The 20448-nt window shown below is 39.4% G+C and overlaps 1 protein-coding gene across 2 annotated transcripts in view; it reads right to left on the bottom strand.

The window, feature by feature from the left end:
* UBE3D (ubiquitin protein ligase E3D) overlaps positions 1-20448 on the bottom strand; it is an 84689-nt gene that overhangs the window by 31310 nt on the left and 32931 nt on the right. The window contains exon 9 of one of the 2 annotated variants that reach the window (XM_074581296.1): positions 2545-2683. The exons of the other annotated variant lie outside the window; for it this stretch is intronic. Coding sequence (XP_074437397.1) covers positions 2545-2683 — 139 coding nt within the window. The remainder of the gene's footprint in view (positions 1-2544; positions 2684-20448) is intronic. 2 annotated transcript variants of the gene reach the window in all.

Raw genomic sequence — 20448 nt, 5'->3', positions numbered from 1 at the left:
ATTAGTACCCTTTTATTATTCCCTGTTTAATTCACAATCCTCAGTATTTTGGATGCAGTGGGATCTTATGCTCAGGCAATAGCACAATTTAATATCATTATTCAAGCTCTTTGCAGACCTTGCCAACTTTTTCCAAGAAAAATATAGAAAAACTAGGACACATAATTCTAATATTTGCAGTAGAGAAAGTGAACATGAGTACAAAGAAGCAAGACAGAAAAAAACGTATAAGGCTGACAGCCCATTGTCAAGCATCGGTGAAAAGCTCGGACAAACTTTGTTCCCACTTCATGGATTCCCAAACTGAGATCCAAACAAAGTTCACAAGGATAAAAATAAATAAAACAATATTTTCCAGGACAGTGTTTGCCCTTCAGGACAAACACTCGGTGATACTGACTGTCTGGCAAGAAGAGTGAAATTTAGAGCCAGAAGCTTATCAAAATAGCCACTTTCCTTTCCTCCCACTATGCAAAATGTAACAGTATCTTTTCAGAGCTGGTTTCAGAACTTGGGGTTTTCGAAAACTATGAAGTTTTGCCTTTCTTGTTGCTGTGAGAGCACAGACACTGGGAATCAGCTCAATATATAGCATCTTCAGCCTGAAATCATGTTTTCAACCAAGATGGGACATTGTCACATCACCTACTTTGGCTCGCAGGTGGGCAAACTAAGATCTACACAGGCCAGTGCTGGAAGGTGCCATCCCCCACGGTACTGCAGTTCAGCAAAGCACTGCAATGCTTGCTTTCAGCGGTTCCACCGAAATTTAAGCTTGAAAGGTTGCAGTCAGAGGGTCTCCAGGGGATGCGTGGGGCCTTCCTGTCCCATAGCTGACATAACACTACCCTGACTCACTTCTAGACCACGCATGGTGGGCCTCTATGGCAATGGTTCATTTCCAGAGACAGCCTCACGAAGCTAAAATGACCCAGGAGCAATCAAGCACAATTGTGGAGAGTCTGACAAGGAAAAAGAAGAGTCTGGTGTTTTGTGTACTCTGAGGTAAAAACCCTTCTGGAGTTTCCCGCTTCATATCTGCACCAGTTGACAGTCATTTATCACTTTCTATCTCTACCCAGATATACAAATCAAAGGAAATCCTAAGTGCACAACCTGGGACTGAGTACGCACAGAAACAAGACAGGGCATACAGCCTCAGCATACAAGAAGAGACTCCTATTTAACCTATCATGGGTAAGGCAGAAAAGACTTTACCGTGGATTACTGGTAATGTAATGGACAAGGAATACATCCTGCTGGATTAGACAACCAAAATGTTCACTTCTTAATAGGAAACACAGACTAGTCAACTGCATGGATAACTTGTACTGGCCAATCCTTGAAACTTGCAATTTTTACGATCTCACTCTGCTGGCATCCAGGCAATTCTTTTTTAATATAATGATTTTATGGCCTCCGAATGTACAACCCAATAACAATTCTGACCCTGGGTATTAAAACATCATGTTGAAATGATCAATGGCTGCTGCCGTACTTGAGAGTTCACCATACACGGATCCCCTGTTTTCAAGTTCACAAGATGCAAAGGTAACAGACAATACAGGTGCATACTTATTTCCTAACGTCTAGACATGTTTTCAGCAGTTGCGCATCAGTGTAACTCTATTAAAATGAATTAAGTGATTTTGGTTTATGACCATGTTCTTTCTGGCTCCAAAATTCTACAATAAAATTATTTTTCAGTAAACATAACTCAGGAACACTAATTAAATGTGCCTTAACTCCAAACCAGGAGTATGGACAAATAGATGCTACCAGATTTCGTGCTATAAACTGTTTAGGACACTCATTCCTACTAAGACAATGATTCTTCCATAGCTGTCAAAACAAACACAGACTCAGGTATGCTTCTTGCTTAACAGCTGGTTACTTTAGATTTGCTTCAATACACAACCGATGGACTATGTAACTACAAGGGAAGACAGAAGCATCATAAAAAGGTTGAGTTGATGTGTCATGTCATCATGAACTGAGGTGTCTGGGTATTTCATTTGTAAAAATTGTATGTCTTCAGACACATGAAAAATACAAATCACAATTTAACAGGCTTATAATGATGTTTTCTTAGGAAAACTTCTGTGACTGCTGGAAACTTCAGCAGCAACATACAGAACAACACCAGACAAAACTGAGAATGCTTCATCATAATTTTACAGGTTTTCACCACTGGAAAACCTTATTTTTACCTGATGACTTTTTTTTTTTGAGGCCACCAAGATTTTATATAATGATTCTAGCTACTTCACACTAGGTTTGATGAAATTTCTTTAAACATCTAATTTAATTTAAAAAGTGATTCACTGTTTAAAAATCCAATGACATTTCCTGCCTTGGTCTACATTTAATACAGTTGAAAGAAACTGAGCTCTACAAGAAGTTCTCCATTGCTATATTTAATATAATGGAGAGTCATGCAACTACAGAAGATAAACCTTTACTCTGAAAGGGTTTATGGGCCCCAGGGATCTCTCTTTTTCCTAGAAATAACATTTTTATACTGAAATAGCAGCTGCTCCTTACCTGAAAAGAGTTCATGCATCGAAGTGAAGGTGGCAGAGAGATGGTACTCAAACCCAGTATCAGCAGTAATTCCATACACGTTTCTGATGGAAACTTTAAAGGATGAACTCCAATGTCATCTTCCCATGCATCAGCGAGGCTATCAAGTTTAAAAAAAAAAAAGTTTTCATTCTCTTAAAATATATCTAAACTCCAAGTTTCAAATAAATATTAGACTGTGTCATAGTATTGTGATAAAGATTCTCTTCACATTTTCACAGAATGGTAGGATTGGAAGGGACCTCTGGAGTCACCTAGTCCAACCCCCCTGTCAGAGCAGGGTCACCTAGAGCAGGCTGCACAGGAACGCATCCAGGCAGGTTTTGAATGTCTCCAGAGTTGGAGGCTCCACCACCTCTCCGGGCAGCCTATTCCAGTGCTCTGCCACCCTCAAAGTAAAGAAGTTCCTCCTCGTGTTTAGGTGGAACTTCCTACGCTCAAGCTTCTTCTCATGTTTAGGTGGAACTTCTTATGCTAAAGTTTGTGCCCATTACCTCTTGTCCTGTTGCCGGGCACCACTGAAAAGAGCCTGGCCCCATCCTCCTGACACACAACATTTCAGTATTTATAAGTGTTGATAAGATCCCCCCTCAGCCATCTTTTTTACAGGCTAGAAAGACCTAAGCCCCTCAACCTTCCTTCATAAGAGAGGTGTTCCAGTCCCCTAATCATCTTGGTAGCCCTTTGCTGCACCCTCTCCAGCAGTTCCCTGTCCCTCTTGAACCAGCAAGCCCAGAACTGGACACAGTACTCCAGGTGTGGCCTCACCAAGGCAGAGTAAAGGGGGAGGATGACCTCCCTCGACCTGCTGGCCACCCTCTTCTTGATGCACCCCAGGATGCCATTGGCCTTTTTGGCCACAAGGGCACATTGCTGGCTCATGGTCATCCTGTTGTCCACCAGGACTCCCAGGTCTCTTTCAGCTGAGCTGCTCTCCAGCAGGTCAGCCCCCAGCCTGTACTGGTGCATGGGGTTATTCCTCCCCAGGTGCAGCACCCTACACTTGCCCTTATGGAATTTCATAAGGTTTCTCATCGCCCAACTCTCCAGCCTGTCCAGGTCTCTCTGTATGGTGGCACAGCCTTCTGCTGTGTCAGCCACCCCACCCAGCTTTGTGTCATCAGCAAACTTGCTGAGGGTGCACTCTGTCCCCTCCTCCAGGTCATTGATGAATATATTGAAGAGGACTGGACCCAGTACTGACCCCTGGGGAACACCACTCGTCACTGACCTCCAACTAGACTCTGTGCCCCTAATCACAACCCTCTGAGCTCTGTCTTTCAACCAGTTCTCTATCCACCTTACTGTCCATTCATCAAGCCCACTCTTCCTAAGTTTCCCTATGAGGATGCTGTGGGAGACTGTGTCGAACACCTCGCTGAAGTCAAAGTAGACAACATCCACTGCCCTCCCCTCAACTATCCATCCAGTCATTCCGTCATAGAAGGCTTTTTCCCTGGAAAAGTCACAGATAAGGGTGCTTTTACCAGAAATAAAAGGTGCGTTTAGAGTACCTTATCTGTGCACCAATCTTACAACAAGATACATAATGTGAAAGGAAAATGTAGCATACCTTAGACCAATCTGTTCATGTTTCTAATTCAAAATCTGATTATTTCTGAACCAAATTTCATCTGCCACTGGCAATTTCCCATCATATAGTGCTTTTACATATAGAGTATTCTACATAGAACGTCTCCACTTCTTATTTTGTTTCTAGAAAGAAAAATGTCCTTTCACTTCTGAAAAGACAGGAGGTCAGACATGATTTTCAAAATTGATGTTTATGATGCTCTCATTGGAACCTTACTAACAATCTACATCAAGTAAAAATGCCATCTCAGTTCGTTTCATACAGCTTTATGCTTTAGATGTGTTAAAAGAATTAAGATTTCTAGAACTAGTCATAAAACCAACATTCTGAAAGCACATTTGTATAAACTGTTCCCGCTACCACATGCTGAAGAACAAGATTAGTTCAACAAGATTAACTGAAAAGAACATTTCAGGCTTGTTTCCTCCATAATGCACAAACTGTCACACTGATCAGTGATCCAGTTAGTTTAATAATGTCATCTGAGCAGTTAGTATCTGATACTCTAGAGCAAGATGGATGCCAATTATTCTCAGCAGATCTGAGAACATTTGGAAGACAATCCTTCCTACCCTTCCATGTCCAAGACTTCACAATTTCAATAAATAATTTAGCATTAGCTTTCACTTTTAAATTCCTCCAACTCTTCTGGAAATACATTACTCTGACTGAACCACTGCTCATGAACATATCAGCTTGTTTTAATGTCCTATCTAGAAACAGCTGCATTCTTTTTAAGCACCTAAAAGAGTAGGCATCACCCCAACGTTCAGCAAATTCTCTTTTCACAATATCTGTGTCCTTCTGGATGGTTTCATTCTCTCAAGTCTCCCAAACCCACCAATTTTCTATAGAATTCTGCTTCTTAGATATAGGCTTGCATATACACTTCTACCTCTGCTTCCACTATTAACTCTTCCTAGCACCTTCTTAGCTCTTCTAGAAGATATTCTACTTAACATAATTTACCCATTTTTTCTTCAAAAAGTAGGTGCATTTTCACTTTCTTATCTCCATTTGCCTGAAACTGGCCTCTTGGATTTTAACCGTTTGGGTTTTTCTTTCCTAATCTTTACATTTTTCCTCCTTCCTCATTTATCTATGGGTATATAAGAATCCAATTCTGCTTCAATACAGAGAAGCAAGACCCATAATGCACACAAGGTAAGAGGGGCTTCCATCTCCCTGAAAAAAGGAGTGCTTTCTCTCACTCTTTTTTTTTTTTTTAAATTCACAATAAAAGACAATTATATCACTTTTAAATTACCAAATGTACCATGTCTTTTCTCAGCCCTCACTTTGACATAAGGAGGTCTAAACTGTATATGGTAAGGAGAAGGGGGAAGGCAGTCTGGGCCAGGCACTCTCTGGCACTTCTAATGGCAGTGCATCACTTAAGGAGGTCTCCACACGTGGCTGAGACCATACCAAACAACAGAGGCCAAAACCTGCTGCACATTAACAGCCTTCATTACAGATAGTGTGTCATTGGACACTTATACTGCACCAAACAGACCTGGAAAAGCTGTTTAAAGCTACCACAAAAAAACCCCTGTCTGCTCAGCCAGGAAGGTGAGCAGTTCAGAAGACACCCTGGAATATTTTCACTACTGAAAAGCACAAGATGCCAGTTAAGCCCCAATTACTTTGTCTATATTGAAAGGAGGCAGGATTCTTTAAAAAGACTATGCGAATAGCCAAGCCCAGGACAGGCAGCCCTGACTGGTCCATAGATTCTGTAAATGCTCCAGGAGGAACATCTAGCTCTAGGTGATGAGTACTGAGCAGCCAGCAACCAAAGAGTCTTTTTAATTGTAATGCAGAACCCAGTTTTATAGTTCATTGTTATTTGGTAACTTCAATTCCACACATAATTAGAAACTTACCTTTATATGTCCCTTAATGGGTTTGACATCTTTTACAAGCTTGTCTGGTGATACAGGCGAATTTAGGTGAAGCTAGCAAAACTGGGCCCTTCAATTTTTCAGAAATCAGCAAGTCTAAACAAAGCACTGTGCAGGCACCTTCAAACACTAGAAGCCAGTGTTTGAAGGTGCCTGCTTTGTTTGAAGTGTTGAAGTTTGAAGTTGAAGAAGCTTCAAACACTCTCCAGCTACAGACTGGAGAGTGAAGGTGATACGCTAAGGTTCTGGGTCTGGGGAGGTGCTTCCACAGATCAACATCCTCTTTGCAAATAAACTTTTCAGAACTCCAAGCAATTGAATATTTTTTTAATAAACTTCACAATTTACTTCAGTTCCCTGATTCTATTCTTGTGTTTTGAACTAAGGATTTTTTGGAGCTGCCTCCTCATTTTAAAGTCCAACTCTTACAGCCCTGACACTGCACTAGGGTTTTGGGGTTTTTTGTGGCTGTTGGTTTATTTTCGGGAAAGACTGTTTGCATAACGACATTTAGCCTAATTATATTGCAATTCTTGTTTATTAATGGCTTGGTTATTAGTATTTCCTGAAACAATTCCAGTGTTTTCCCTTAGTACAAACAAACCACGTGTGTCCTAGCACTTACTGCTCCAGGAACACTCATGTTAGGAATTAGTCTTTATGACTTGTCCTTTTGCAGCATTTAACACAAGTGTTTGTGGGAAGTCACTGCTTTATTAGATCGTGTCTCTTTTTTCCTTTACCCCTATTACTCTTGTCAGTATTTTTCCGTAATCTTCATTGTGAAGGAAGGAGAAAAACGTCTATGCCTAAAACAAAACGTAAAAAAACATCCGTATTTTCACCTTAGTTTCACAGAACCTTTCTGTATAAGGAGAGTTGTCTCACATCTAGTTCAAGAGCAGAGACTGTTTGCTTTCTGTTTACTGGAAGAGGCAGCTTGGGTGACAGTGCTCCTCAGGAGAGCGAGCACCACGGAGGACAACTCAGCCCATCAACTCAATGCTTCCTCCCAGACCAATCCCAAATACCAACAATCTGAGCTGGCTGAGAGTTCCTCAGCCATGTAAACAAAACTGTAGTTTGCTCTCCTGATCTTTAAAAAAAAGAACAATTCAATTTGACATTAAGATAGGGCAAATTGTCAGCAGGAGTTTTTGGGAGGGCTGAGGAAGAAGACGGGAAAGAAACCAGTAGGACTCGGATGTGCAGGTGGTAACTTTGGATGTAGACAGGACTTTGCACACATGTGCTCCTTCCCCTACTCCTTAATACCTTTACTTGGCAATGAATTCTTGGTTCTAAGCTTCCCTTGAGAGAAGGTAGGCTAGGCCAAGCCTGATCCTTTTGTGAGTAAAGGCAAGAGCCAGCATAAATCCCAGAGAGGACAGCACAGTTTGCTATACTGGCTGAAAGGAATAAGGGGGAGGTAAAACAGATTAGCTGGAGGAAGGTGAGGTTATCAAGAGAAATAATGCTATTTTATGTTCTTCCTTCTGCAAACATTCAACTTTTCTACATTGCAAAGAAGCCTTGAGATTCTGGACTTCCCAGTCTGACAAAAAAAAAAAAAGTTATGATCCTCAGTATCAAATAAAATTCATAAATTCTACACAGATGCCCTAAGTCATTGCAGGGACAAAACTGCATCTACTTCCGACTGACTTTATGACAGGTAAAATCTCACCACTATATATTGACCTTGACAATGTTTGAGGGAGATGTGAGTCAGCTTTAGAAACCAGGCTTTAAAACAATAAGATTTAGTAAAACATACTCAGTAAAATAGTCCAAACTACGAGCATGCTCCAAGTTAAGAAAAGGACACGTCAGAATGAAGTTTTTCATAGGACATTAAATCTACCTCTGTAAATCATCATCATGCAGTTTGGCTGCCAGTGATCTCACCAACAGGAAAACCCAAATCATTCTAAGCATCCTGTCTGTCATTACATCCTTCCCATTATCTCCCTCTTTTATTTATTCCTCCCTTCCCCAGACTATTTCAACCAAATTTTCTTCAGAAAGATCTCAAATATATTATGTTTGTAGAAGTTATATGTTTTCCTGAAAACCAGTGTCTGAGTAGTGAGGAGAAATCCACATTAGCTACTCCACAGAGAAAAGCTGCTGATGGAACTCAGCAACACACACACCAGATAATCAAGTGACGTTTACCTGGGACAATATTAGTGTAAACTCAATAATATGACATTTCTATCTAGCAAAAGCAACTACTAAAAGCAAAATAAACACATTCTTCACAGCCTACCATACTCCCTAATGAGTGAGCCAAATTGAGAGACTTGGTGCTTTTACTTAAAGTACAGTCAATTTTGTGGGTTCAGGACAACTGGAAAAGAAAACCTCTTAAGTTTTGGAGCAGGAAGAAGGATTGGTGATAATGGAACTGCTCCCCAGTAAAAGCAAGAGTCAGAACTCTTCCCAGGGTTAACCAAACTTGAGATGCAGCCTCTGCAGATTGAAGTGACAGATCAAACTCACCCCTTCTGTTCCATCTACAAGATATACATTAGTCTGATTCAAGAAAACAGAATAGAGAGACATAAGATTAAAAGACATAATTAAAACCTTCATATAACTTTCATTTTGAGACAGATAGAACTGCATATGATGAATGCTAATCAAACTGTTTAATATATTTCTGGCATACATTTCATAATGCTACTGCACTAGATGCTGATATGAGATAACTATGTACTAAACTGTCAGAATGGAGTATTCAAAACAAGTAAGAAATAAAGATGAAAGGCTGAGACTCCCTTGTCCTTTTCAGTGCTTTCTCTAAGGAACAGGTTGGTTGAAGGAGAAATTTAGAGCATGATATGATTGTCACGTTCCCATAACCAGTAAAAGAAATACAGCTAGGAAAGTAAAATTCCTACAGGAGTATGTGAAAGATGTTTTAAAAAAATGAAGTGGTATTTTCAAAGCTGTTTAGCTGATAATAATGGGAAATCCAGGGAAATATGGATTTCTTAAAACAAAAAATAAAATCAGCAAATGTTATCTGAAATTCAACCAATTAATTCTGAAAGCAGAGATGAGCAAAACTTGAAAACAACTACTAAGATAAGACTAAAGATAAGACAATTACTTCTCCAGCAGAAGTAATTGATCACAATGTTTTCAGATAAGCACATTTGATTCTCCATGCATCAGAGAATGGTGTTTCTCCACTGCTCATTATGGAATCGAACCCAATAAATTGCTAAAATGCCTATGTAAGTCAGAGTAACATTTGAAAACTGTATCCTTAAAAGCAAGCTTTCAGACACCAAAATAATGGAATGTATTTATTTCATAATTCCTTGAGATAAGTACTAGCAAACACACACAGTCATCCATCAGGTCATGGAACCCACCCATAGCGTCCTAAGTCTTCATGAAAAACACAATGTTCACAGCATGTCAGTGAAGTAAGAGAAATCTTTGTATTTCAAAACCAGGATTTGCTCAAGATTTTGAAAAACTGGACCAGACTTTTCCCTAGATTGCATTTCTTTCAAAAGAAGCCTCTTCCATCAGTGACAAGGCCATTTATCAGTAGCAATTACTCTCCAACGGGCATGAGATTAACTTCAAAATCAAAGAATCATAGAATGGTTCGAGTTGGAAGAGACCTTAAAGATCATCTAGTTCCAACCCCCTGCCATGGGCAGGGACACCTCCCACCAGACCAGGTTGCTCAAAGCCCCATCCAGCCTGGCCTTGAACACCTCCAGGGATGGGGCAGCCACAACTCCTCTGGGAAGCCTGTTCCAGTGCCTCACCACCCTCACAGTAAAGAATTTCTTCCTAATATCTAATCTAAGTCTCCCCTCTTTCAGTTTAAATCTGTTACCTCTCATCCTATCACTACACTCCCTGATAAAGAGTCCCTCCCCATTTCTCCTGTAGGCCCCCTTTAAGTATTGAAAGGCTGCAATAAGGTCTCCCAGAGCCTTCTCTTCTTCTTCCTTTCCAGAGCACCACCATCACCACCTCTGATCTACCAGGCTACTTCTAGAAATACATTGCAGTCTACAGAGATCAAAACTGGAAAATGAAAAAGGTCTTATTCAGAGCACTACTCAGTGTTGCTACCGAGGCACTGCATTAACTTGATTAGTTATGATCTAAGTAAATTAGTTCTGCATATAGGGCTCCAAATGCTGGGAAACTAAAGGAGATTACTATGTTAGCTATGGCTTCAGTGTTTTGCCGAATCAAGGCCGTGCTGAAGAATCAAATATAAAAGCTGACAGAAGCTCAACCCTGATTCTCAGAGTTCAATGAATGTTGTTAAAGCTGCCCTTTCCATGAGCAACAGCTCTGATATAAATGACAGATGACTTTACTGAACCAAAGGACAAACCTGCTAAATTAACTATTTGTAAAAATGATTTAATCTAAAAACAATTCTAAATTATGGTTGATGATGTGTCTATATACTTAATATACCAGGAGGCTAAGTTATTTATACTTTTAATTATGCTTGCAGTGATCTAAAAATGACATAAAAATCAATGCATGCTCATTAGCTACTAAACTCTTGCCAAAATGTAAATAATATGTCACACTAAGAAGTGCAGTGCTTCCACAGCCCACAGCAAACTCATTTGTAAGAAAAACCCAACTTTCTTTACAGAATCACTCCTTCCCTCTTAAAACAAATAACAGTGGTCTTGTTCTAATGCCATTCATTATTCATCCTCAATAGCTGGGAGTGTCAAGCATGATTTTTGAGCAAATCTTCCCTACTAGTCGCATGGTATCCCAAACGAACAGGTATTAAATCTGTCATAAGAGAGAACAAAGAAAAGAAGGGAAATTTAACCCACTGGTGTCCTTGCAAGGAAATGAGCAAGAGAAGCGCAACATATCAAGGGAAGTAAGAAGACAGAGAGCAGTGATCCAGGGACCCCCATGAGGAGGTGCTCTTTTAGATTTATTGCAATAGACTAGAGTGGCCAACAACAGAAGCTCCATCTTTAAGTTTTAAACCTTAATTTTTTTCAGTGCATCACTACAGAGACGGGATGAAGGTTTATTTAACTGAACTTCTATACTTTCAAGTAGCCTTAAATACTCTGTCCTGTAAAGCATTCTTATAAAGAAAGTTACTGATATATAAACCTTATAATAAAGTTACACCATGTACATATGCTTTAATATAGTACATATAATTATACATTCATTATAAATAAATTAACCATATTATTATACAAATATGAGCATTCATATAAATTAATATGAATAGATATAATAGTTCTATACACAAACACATGACTGTTATTAACAGTCTTCTGTCTTTTTTGTGAGTAATTTACATTTTGAATGGAAAAACTATGCACTTCTGGAGTCTGGTCAAGAAGAAGTTACCTAGAAATCCACTGCAAAAACAGTTCAGCAGGTTTAAAATACCTTATCCTACAAAATGTGAGTCCTTCTTGAACTTTCAATGTGTCACCATTTGAAAAGGACAAGTTATTTAATACCAATAAGAAAGGCTTATATTGAAAATTCAAATTTAACCTCACCAGAGTGCCATCTGCCCGCTGCCATAATATTTTTCAGAAGGGCTGACATAAGAAGTATCAAATGTTCCTGTACTATTTCAAAGGACCTTTTAAGTAAAATTATGCTATTTGGTCAAATGAATGCTTTTGTGCTTTAAAACAGATATTCCACATGCAGTTTTCTCATTTCTAACTCCAATAGGTAGCATAGGTTCAATAGCTCATGATAAAAGGTACATTAAGACAGTGGATTAAATGATTTTGTTTGAATCGCACAACTGCATATGAATCTCAAGTACATTCATTTTATTTACATATTTTAAATTATCTTACTACTTCTTGACATGCTTTGATTATTTTAAATTATTTAAGGGAAGTCAGAGAGAGAAGTAACAGCTGCCTAACTCAACCTGTAAAGTACAGGCCAAATTCCCTTTATTTCATACCAATCAACATTTTTATTAGACTCAACTGTCTTGTATTAACTTAAATGTAACTACATTGGTTTGGTACAGTTATTAAAAATGTTATTAGCACAAATAAAACCTGTGTATAGACCACAGAAGTCAACTCTTTTTTCTCAAAGTGGTAAAAGGTAAAACCAGAAAAATCAAAGAACTGTGTTAGTATACTGTGTCAAAACAGACAAGGTTGTTTACAAGTAGGTTATTCCTCTGAAGCACAGAAAGATATCCTGACATAATCCAACTTTTTTCATGAAAATAAATCTTGAGATTTTAATCCTGTCCAGGAGTAACTTTGCCTTGGCGCATGTAATTTCAAAGTAATGCTTAACATGCTTCTCCAGACTAAAGATTTTTTGGGTGTTCACCAACTGCTTTTCTACATTGCCTTTCCTCCTCCAGCTGGCTGCTGTGCAATTTCAAAAGCATTAATTTTAAGTTGCAAACCCCATCACCCATAAAATATTTTCATTCCACTGCAAAACAGCACCAACTGTACAGTCTCTGTGGAAGACAAAACAGAATTTCAGCTGCGAGAATCAGTGAAATAAAGCTTAAACATCACAGGGAAGGATTAGCAGGCGTTCATCTATTCTACAACCTTTAAGTTGAAGATTTATAATATCTAAAGTGAATTTGTGAAAAGCTAAATCAAGTAATAACATCTAAAGCAGACTTATGTTCAATGGAACACCTAGATGCGTGGGACCACAAATAATTGCAAATGTACTAAACTTAACTTTTCGTGACAGTACTGAAACCATGCATAGATGGTCAGTGAGAATAACTAAGACATTATCATCTTTAGTTAGTTTCAGCACCAGGTTAGCAAAAACAGGCTGATCACAGAATGAAGAGAAAAAGGAATTTTAATTTTGCGGGAACTGACCTTGGATATAAAATCCCAAGCCTCCCAGGTACTTCCCAGGATATGTCCTACCAGCAAAACCACAGTGCATAAAGGTACAGCAGCAGCAGCAGCTATACCCACAGAGCCAACCCATAATAGTAACTACCTATGGAGAGAAACTCTTTATTCATTCATCTGCAAGATCAAGAGTTTGTGGCAAAAGCTGAAGCTGTAAAAGCAGAAAACTGCAGCAAACTTTCATCAGTTACAATGAAGTTCTGCTTTAGAGGATCTGACTGAGGAATACAAGCTCACGGAGAAAAGGGCTCCTGCTGGGCTTGTGATGCTCATATATAGACATAATAGGAAGAAAACACGGCAGACAGAACTCAACAAATTCACAATGTATTTCCTTGAAACTACTTTTTAAAATTCCCTACATCATTTTTGCCTAGCTGGGTGCAAGAGCAGAACTCAAATGTTAATTTAGAAGTTCTCCTACACAACCAAGAAAAGCACAGGAGCTTAGCTCTTGCTGGGCATTGCCTGAACTCTGCTGCGACTGCTCTCGAACATCCACGCTATGCAGAATTGCTGGTGCAGCTCCAAAGTACAATGCAATTGCAGACTTCTCAGCAGCAAAGCAATGTGGTTCCGCTAAAAGGAGAAGCAAATTACTCTCGTAAAAACTTCATGGCCAATGCTTTAGAATGTGCTTCTTCACTTTAATGGTTGTTTTTAGGCTTCAAGCTGAAGTTTTTGAATGTCTAAGTGCATCCCAGGTGGAAAGAACGCAAATAATTTTTCTGAAAACAATAAAGATCAGATTGCTGTAGCCACTGCTGATAATTCACCATAGTGGAGGATGGCACTACTGATGGTCATCACCATCTAGACTAGCAACAGTTCTACTATGACTTTAGACTGCAGTTTTCTTGGACATGCCTACAGCTCAGAATGAGGGGATAGCTTTGCCTGCTCCTTAAAATAATTTTCTTCACCTTTAGCACCTCTGGATTCCTTCCTGGATACATCTTACTCTAAATTAGGACAGATGGCTTGTAATTTCCCTGATGTATGGCAACAACTGTAGACTACTGTGCTTGGGATAGATGCAGAGGACACAGAGCAGCACACTATTGACCTACTGCTAAAAGCCTGACTGGTGCCACCTTACTTACAGGGAATATCAAATGTGAGCAGCAGCACCACTGACCTAAAAAGCCTCCCTTACCAGCATGTATCAACCAAGTACCCAAATTCTGAGGTTACATTTTTTTCATTTTTTTTTTAACCTTACAACACTTCAGGTATGTTGAAAAATAAAGGCCACTGCCCTGGCAAATGGGAATAAGCCTCCTCTAATAACTCTCATTTCCTGAAGGGCAGAAGTGCACAGTAGGGCTGCAGAAAAACAAAGTACTATGTAAAAGCTTTTTGATGGTAACTGCTGACATCAATATGGTTACCCTACAGTAAACACAAAGTAATTCCAGATAGCTCACCCTTGAAAAATTCATGTAATTTTAAGTAAGCGTTTCCCCCTGCTTATGGGACTAGTGATGTCTGGTGGACCAGCTGCCTTCCTCAGCAGACTCTTCTTGTAACTGTTGTTTTCAACCTATAGATTTTTCTTATCAGGGACATCAACAAGGACACTCTCCTCTATATAGCAACCTGTTTTACAGAAATTGTGGGAAAAATACCATTCAGACCGTTTATCGCTAAAATTGTCTAATGTGTTTAAAAGTCAGGGGCAGGAGGAGGAGCGTGTGGGTAAGTGCCAAGGCAGACAGAAAGTACTGTCACACACGGTTCATTTCCCCAGAGAAATAAAACATACTTGCCTCAGTGTATTTTTTCAATAAACTAACCCCAAGAATTTACAGAATCTTATCAAAGGACAACTCTGCCAGTTACTTCTACTCACCCTCACTCTCTAGTGAAGCACTGCAAATGCAGGGGGCCTCCTCCTACCTGTGTGCACATTAACCAGCATCTCCTGTACACAGCCTGACTTCCCACCCAGAGGATGAGACAACAGGCTCCGTGTCTCAGCACCTCCAGGCGTCACGACACTAAGCAGAAGCCCCAAAAACCCCACAAAACATCTCTGCACTCTCCTGGGTTACGCTTCCACCAAGCTCTCATATAGGAATGATTTTACAGACTCTTTCCTCCCTCCTTCCTCTACCACAGGTAGGAAACTCCAATCAAAATATAGGAGGAAGACTCAGGAGGAAGACATATTTATTAATATTGGCATGTCTTGAGTTTTGAATGCCCAGATGCTGTCAATAGCACTACTTTCCTGAGGTGCCTTTACAACTCTTCATGAAACTATAACCTTAATTTAAAAATCATCAACATTAGATGTTATATTGCAAAACATAAAACACATGGTGTCAAGTATCCTATCACAAATACAAGGGCCCTTTATCTCAACAGGAAGTTTCCCAATGTACAAATGCTATGTTCAGTATCTGAGAATTATTTTGCACCATGTAAAACGTGAAAGGCAATCAAAAAGCCTACATCCATTATTCAAAACAGTGGCAAGGCAGATCAAATACAAAAGTTAAATTTTCCAACTGGTTCAGTACAAAAGGTTCCAAAAACCTCACGAGCAGTCTGCCAGTCTGCTACCTTGTTGAAGGTCAAATGCTTAAGAAAGAGAAGACCCATCTCATTTGTAATGGCATTTAATTCACTTAGGTTCACCCAATCGGTTCTCAGATGAGCAAATTATACAAACCGCAAACGCATAAGAAAAAGCATTAAAGCTGGAGACAATAAAGACAACAGCTTTCAAAGAGGAGTAGAAATTCTCATAATGGAAACAGGGGCAGTGAACCAAGCTGCACCACCTTAGCAAGGAATTTTATTAGTATATTTATTTCAAAAGAAACTAGTATACAATGTCCAAGATTTAAAGACAACTATACTTACCATTCTTGACCTCTTATAATAATTCTGGACAACACAAATGCAAATTCAAGAATTATTTTAAGTTATTTCAGCTCCTAGTTTCAACTGTGATTGACCTGTTCTCCCATTTCATCCATTCGAGGTCCTCCATTGCTCACCGAGACATTACTGAAGTCAGTCCAAAAATACCTGGCTCACTTGCCCAAAACAGCTCCCAGATGTTTACAAATTGGTACGCCTGATTAAAATATCTACAGAGTAGCAGCAATTGTGTCATGCATGCCCAGTTTCAATACCCATTATTGACAAAATCTCAAATCTCACAGATGCTGAAGGAAAAGACCCAAACAATTCAAGACATGAAAGATAATGGGTTGGGGCTCCATCAGATTTAAAGATTATTTTACCAATTCTGCGTCCAAAAAAGCAGAATTTTGTATCTAGACTAAATCATTCTATATTAAGCAAGGTGAATACAATGATGTCCCAAGACAATGTTCCCATTACTTATTGAAACAAAATTAATTATTATCTGGGGCATGGGAGAACTTACTTACGCCTTTCATGTCTACACAGTGTAAAAATACATGCACATGCTCCTCAAAGGTCAGTACCTGTAGCTTAATCAATAATCTAGAATATCTATGCATCTGCATCCTTTCATACAATATTCAATGTCACTGCTTGTAAAAATGGTAAATACCAGCCCCAGCTACATTCAGGCTTGTATTTTTTTTCTTCAATGCTTACTTGGGATTGTTCAGCCGACTTACCTGCAGGCTGCCCTGTATGGACTGCCAGTGAATGGAAATTCTTCCAGAGAAACCTCACCTAACAGCTTTTCACAGCTAGTTATCAGAAAGCCTTGATGAATGGGGACCTTTGCAAAGAAGAGGCTGTGTATTTTCCCAGTCACAGTACCAAATAAGGCTGCTGACACTGGTGACATAGAATTCACCTTTGCTAGAGTAACTTATACCCTTAAGGCACTACAGCAAACATGCAGTGTTACAGATTTTTCTCATGGCGCGTGGGAATTTAAGTCTGAGGACAGAATTCCCTATGCAATAGGATCTGGACATGCCTCCAGAAGCAGTGAACTCAGTTTCATGAGACTGCAATAGCATTGTGTCTGATGCTTCAGTTGTGCCTCTGAATGATCTACAGAATGGAAATCACATATTAACTCTGAAATGCTGGCAGAGGAGCACTCTTACAGATTTGGTAAAAGGGAGTCAGAAGCACAGCTTAATTAGAAACAGCAAACATTGGAAATGAAAGTGGCAGAAATTTACCCAACGGAAGACTGAATGAAATAGTGTAGGTATTTATCAATGTGTAACTCTCACAAAAGGAAGAATGGCTAATTTCTTGAGAGACAAAGGATGTGTTTAGGTTTCTGGATACACAGTTTGCTCAGATTTACAAAAGGAGTGAAAGTGTCTAAAGCAACTCTGTTGCTTTGAAAGTGTATCACTTAAAACTTTCTACCAACCACACTATGGCCTCTTGTAAAATATTTTTCCTGAAAATATTAGGTTCAATTTTTATAATTTAATTAAATGGTCTAATTTTACATCAGATTTTTCATTTCCAAGCCCTTAGAAACACTTTCATTTCCTAATTACTGAAAGAAAACACAAGGGAGTTGAACATAAAGTATCTCATGAAATACATTCCATTTAATTCTCCTTTTAGAGCTTCCCAGGAGAAGGCAGTAGGGGGATGGTAAAGTGAGGTCCCAACAGAGGTATACATGAGCAAAAATTACCTCACCGAGAAAGAATAGAGATTTGGGTGCTGAAGAATGAGGTTAAGAAATCAGATTAATTGTACAGGAGAATTAATCCTCCTGCTAGGGCATGAGGCAGATCTTTTTCATATTGGTTTCTTCCTTCAGTGTCGCAAGTAGTTTCCTTCTAACAATGATAAAAGCTTTCCACTGCTGGTTCCTAGTATAGTGAAATGGCCTTAAACTTCCAGAGGTGCTGTCACTCCATTTTTCCTTTTATATTAGTGGTTAATAGGAACTTTGGCTTTGGGGGGTAAAGAGATACAGAGGAATGATCCTTCATACTTCTCTCTATGATTTCAGTTCTATGTTTATCAAATTCTCTTCATTTTTAAAGCGCGTTGGACTGACTGAAAAGCAGCTTTGCTCTGCATGGCTAAACACAGAAAAGTTTTTGTCTTTAATAAGGGCTTAGATAAATAATACTAAATCCCAGTGGGCCTTATTAAAGCAACATCATAACATTTTCACACTTCCTTATGAGTTTGGAAAAAAAAAAAAAATGTTGTCTACGTATCAGTCTGAGTTCATGCTGACTAATGTGGCCTTAGGGAAGGGGCTGTTGAAATGTATGCGTCTAGCCATTAAAAATGGATTTATAGATGCAATTATGATAAATCAGCATAGGTTTATTAAGTAGTGATTAATTTTTTTTCAAAAAAATATATAGTCACAGATGAAAACAGAAGACATGCAGAACGCTTAAATGCTGTAAAGCTGGTGTGACCTGTTGGTTCTGCGCCTGTGAGCACACTGGGAGGTAATCGCATCACTCGCTTTTCGGTACTCGGTGATCTGATTGATGAGCAGGGATGAGACAGCTGATGAAGATACTGGTCCCAGCTGTTGACCCTGCCTGGACATCTGAACTGCTCATCACTCATTTCCTAAACTGTCACAGTTCACAGTGCAGTGTCTTTAAGCAATCCAAAATTGGAAACAATTTACCTCCAACCATATGCTCTAAACTGCAGCAGTTGAGGACCTCACTGTCAAGTGGCTCAGACGTCTGTGCTGCAGAAGCAGGGCAAACAGCCGTTACAGTAACCTCAGCTAAGACCGTGACTGAAAAGCAAACTTGGCTTAAGTGAGACAATCTGACCAAGTTCCTCATCTAGGCAGTGCAGGGAGAGGAGCAGAGAGGTGCTACGCCACATGGGCAAGCAGCAAACCCAGTAAGCAATGTGGTATCCCCTTCCCTTGTTACTAGTGGTCACATCACAGCCCCCAGTAAAGGCTCTAACCGCAAACCAAGAGAGCACGGCATTAGGCACTATATAGAAAAATACGGCCCATAATCACAGAGCTCATGGCTGACCTATCACTTATTAGGACAGAGCTGTCTGTTGAAATTTCTAGGCAAATGATGTGATCTGTAACCATGTTAGATGCCAGTATCTTAGAATCATAGAATTATCTAGGTTGGAAGGGACCTTTCAGATCATTGAGTCCAACCATCAACGCAACACTGACAAAAACCATCAGTAAACCATGCCGCTAAGCACTGCATCTACCCATCTTTTAAATACAGGGATGACGATTCTACCACTTCCTGGGCAGCCTGTTCCAATGCTTGATAGCCCTTTTGGTGTAGAAATTTTTCCTAATATCCAATCTAAAGCTCGCCTGGCGCAACTTGAGGCCATTTACTCTTCTCCACCAGGTCTCTCTGACTGCCCACCTCCCACTACTCATCACCAACGTCAGATCAATCAGCAGCCTCAATACCAGCATCTAACACTAGAGGGATGGTGTCTTTGATAACCTGTCCTAACAGTATTGAAACAGGTGTGCATTCAGAGTCCTAGACTAGCAACAAACGGTAATACTTATTTCCTCAGCATAATCAACCAGGCAAGCAGTGAAGAAAAATTATTAAAAAAAAAATCAAATGAAATTGAAGTTGAATGAACTGATGGTCTGTATGATCAGTGATGGCATAGCACTGCTCTTCCCCTGTAGCTAAAGCCCTGGGTTCCCTGGCCACAGCATAAAGCACTTCCCTGGATGTTCTCATACAGGTTATCCCTACCAGCTGTGCCACATGAAGATTTGCATACGCTCCATAAACCTTAATTTCCTTTTTAAGACCCATTATACCAAGCAGGAGGCCATTTCTGAAGTTGAAATGGATTTTCAGAACAATATAAAGATGAAAATGTTTTCTGGCCTCTGATTTTCAAACCTTTGGGTAAAACTAAATCACTTCCACAGTGCTGCTGATATTCCATATAGAAGTATTCACAAATACCAGGCACTCCAGAACATTATGCCTGAATCCAAAGGGAGAAGTTATCCTGCTGTACAAATAAAAGCTGTAATCACTGTTCACAAAAAGCTCTCAGCTTGCTGCTTTAAAGTTATTTTTTACTGATGTACTGACTTCAGAAGAGAAGGAAATTCAGTATTTCAAGATGTAATTACATGAACCTGCAGCAAAGTAAGGAACACCACAAATCACAGAATTGGTTGATCCTGAGAATTCGCTGCCAGCAAAATTTATTATTTCCACTCATTCCATCCAAACCATTGCCAAACAAAAGCCTAATTACTAAAATTAGAACTTCAGATATGCCATATATTCCCTTTCCCACTGAAACTCAAATTTTCCTGGAACAGTTTATTTTTACCATCATTTTCCCTCTTCACTGATACAATTGTGGCAAAATTTGCACAGATATTTACTCTATGCAGATATGACACAACACTTGACATTAAAACACCAGGTGTGGCTACAAGTCAAATTTAACAAGCAATTAAATCATAAATAAATAAATAAACAAACCCAGCAGTCAAGAACACAGCTTCCTT

This window comes from Larus michahellis, chromosome 3, assembly GCF_964199755.1.
Source record: "Larus michahellis chromosome 3, bLarMic1.1, whole genome shotgun sequence".
In the NCBI taxonomy this organism is placed as follows: domain Eukaryota; kingdom Metazoa; phylum Chordata; class Aves; order Charadriiformes; family Laridae; genus Larus; species Larus michahellis.
This window is presented reverse-complemented; position numbering and strand designations above follow the sequence as displayed.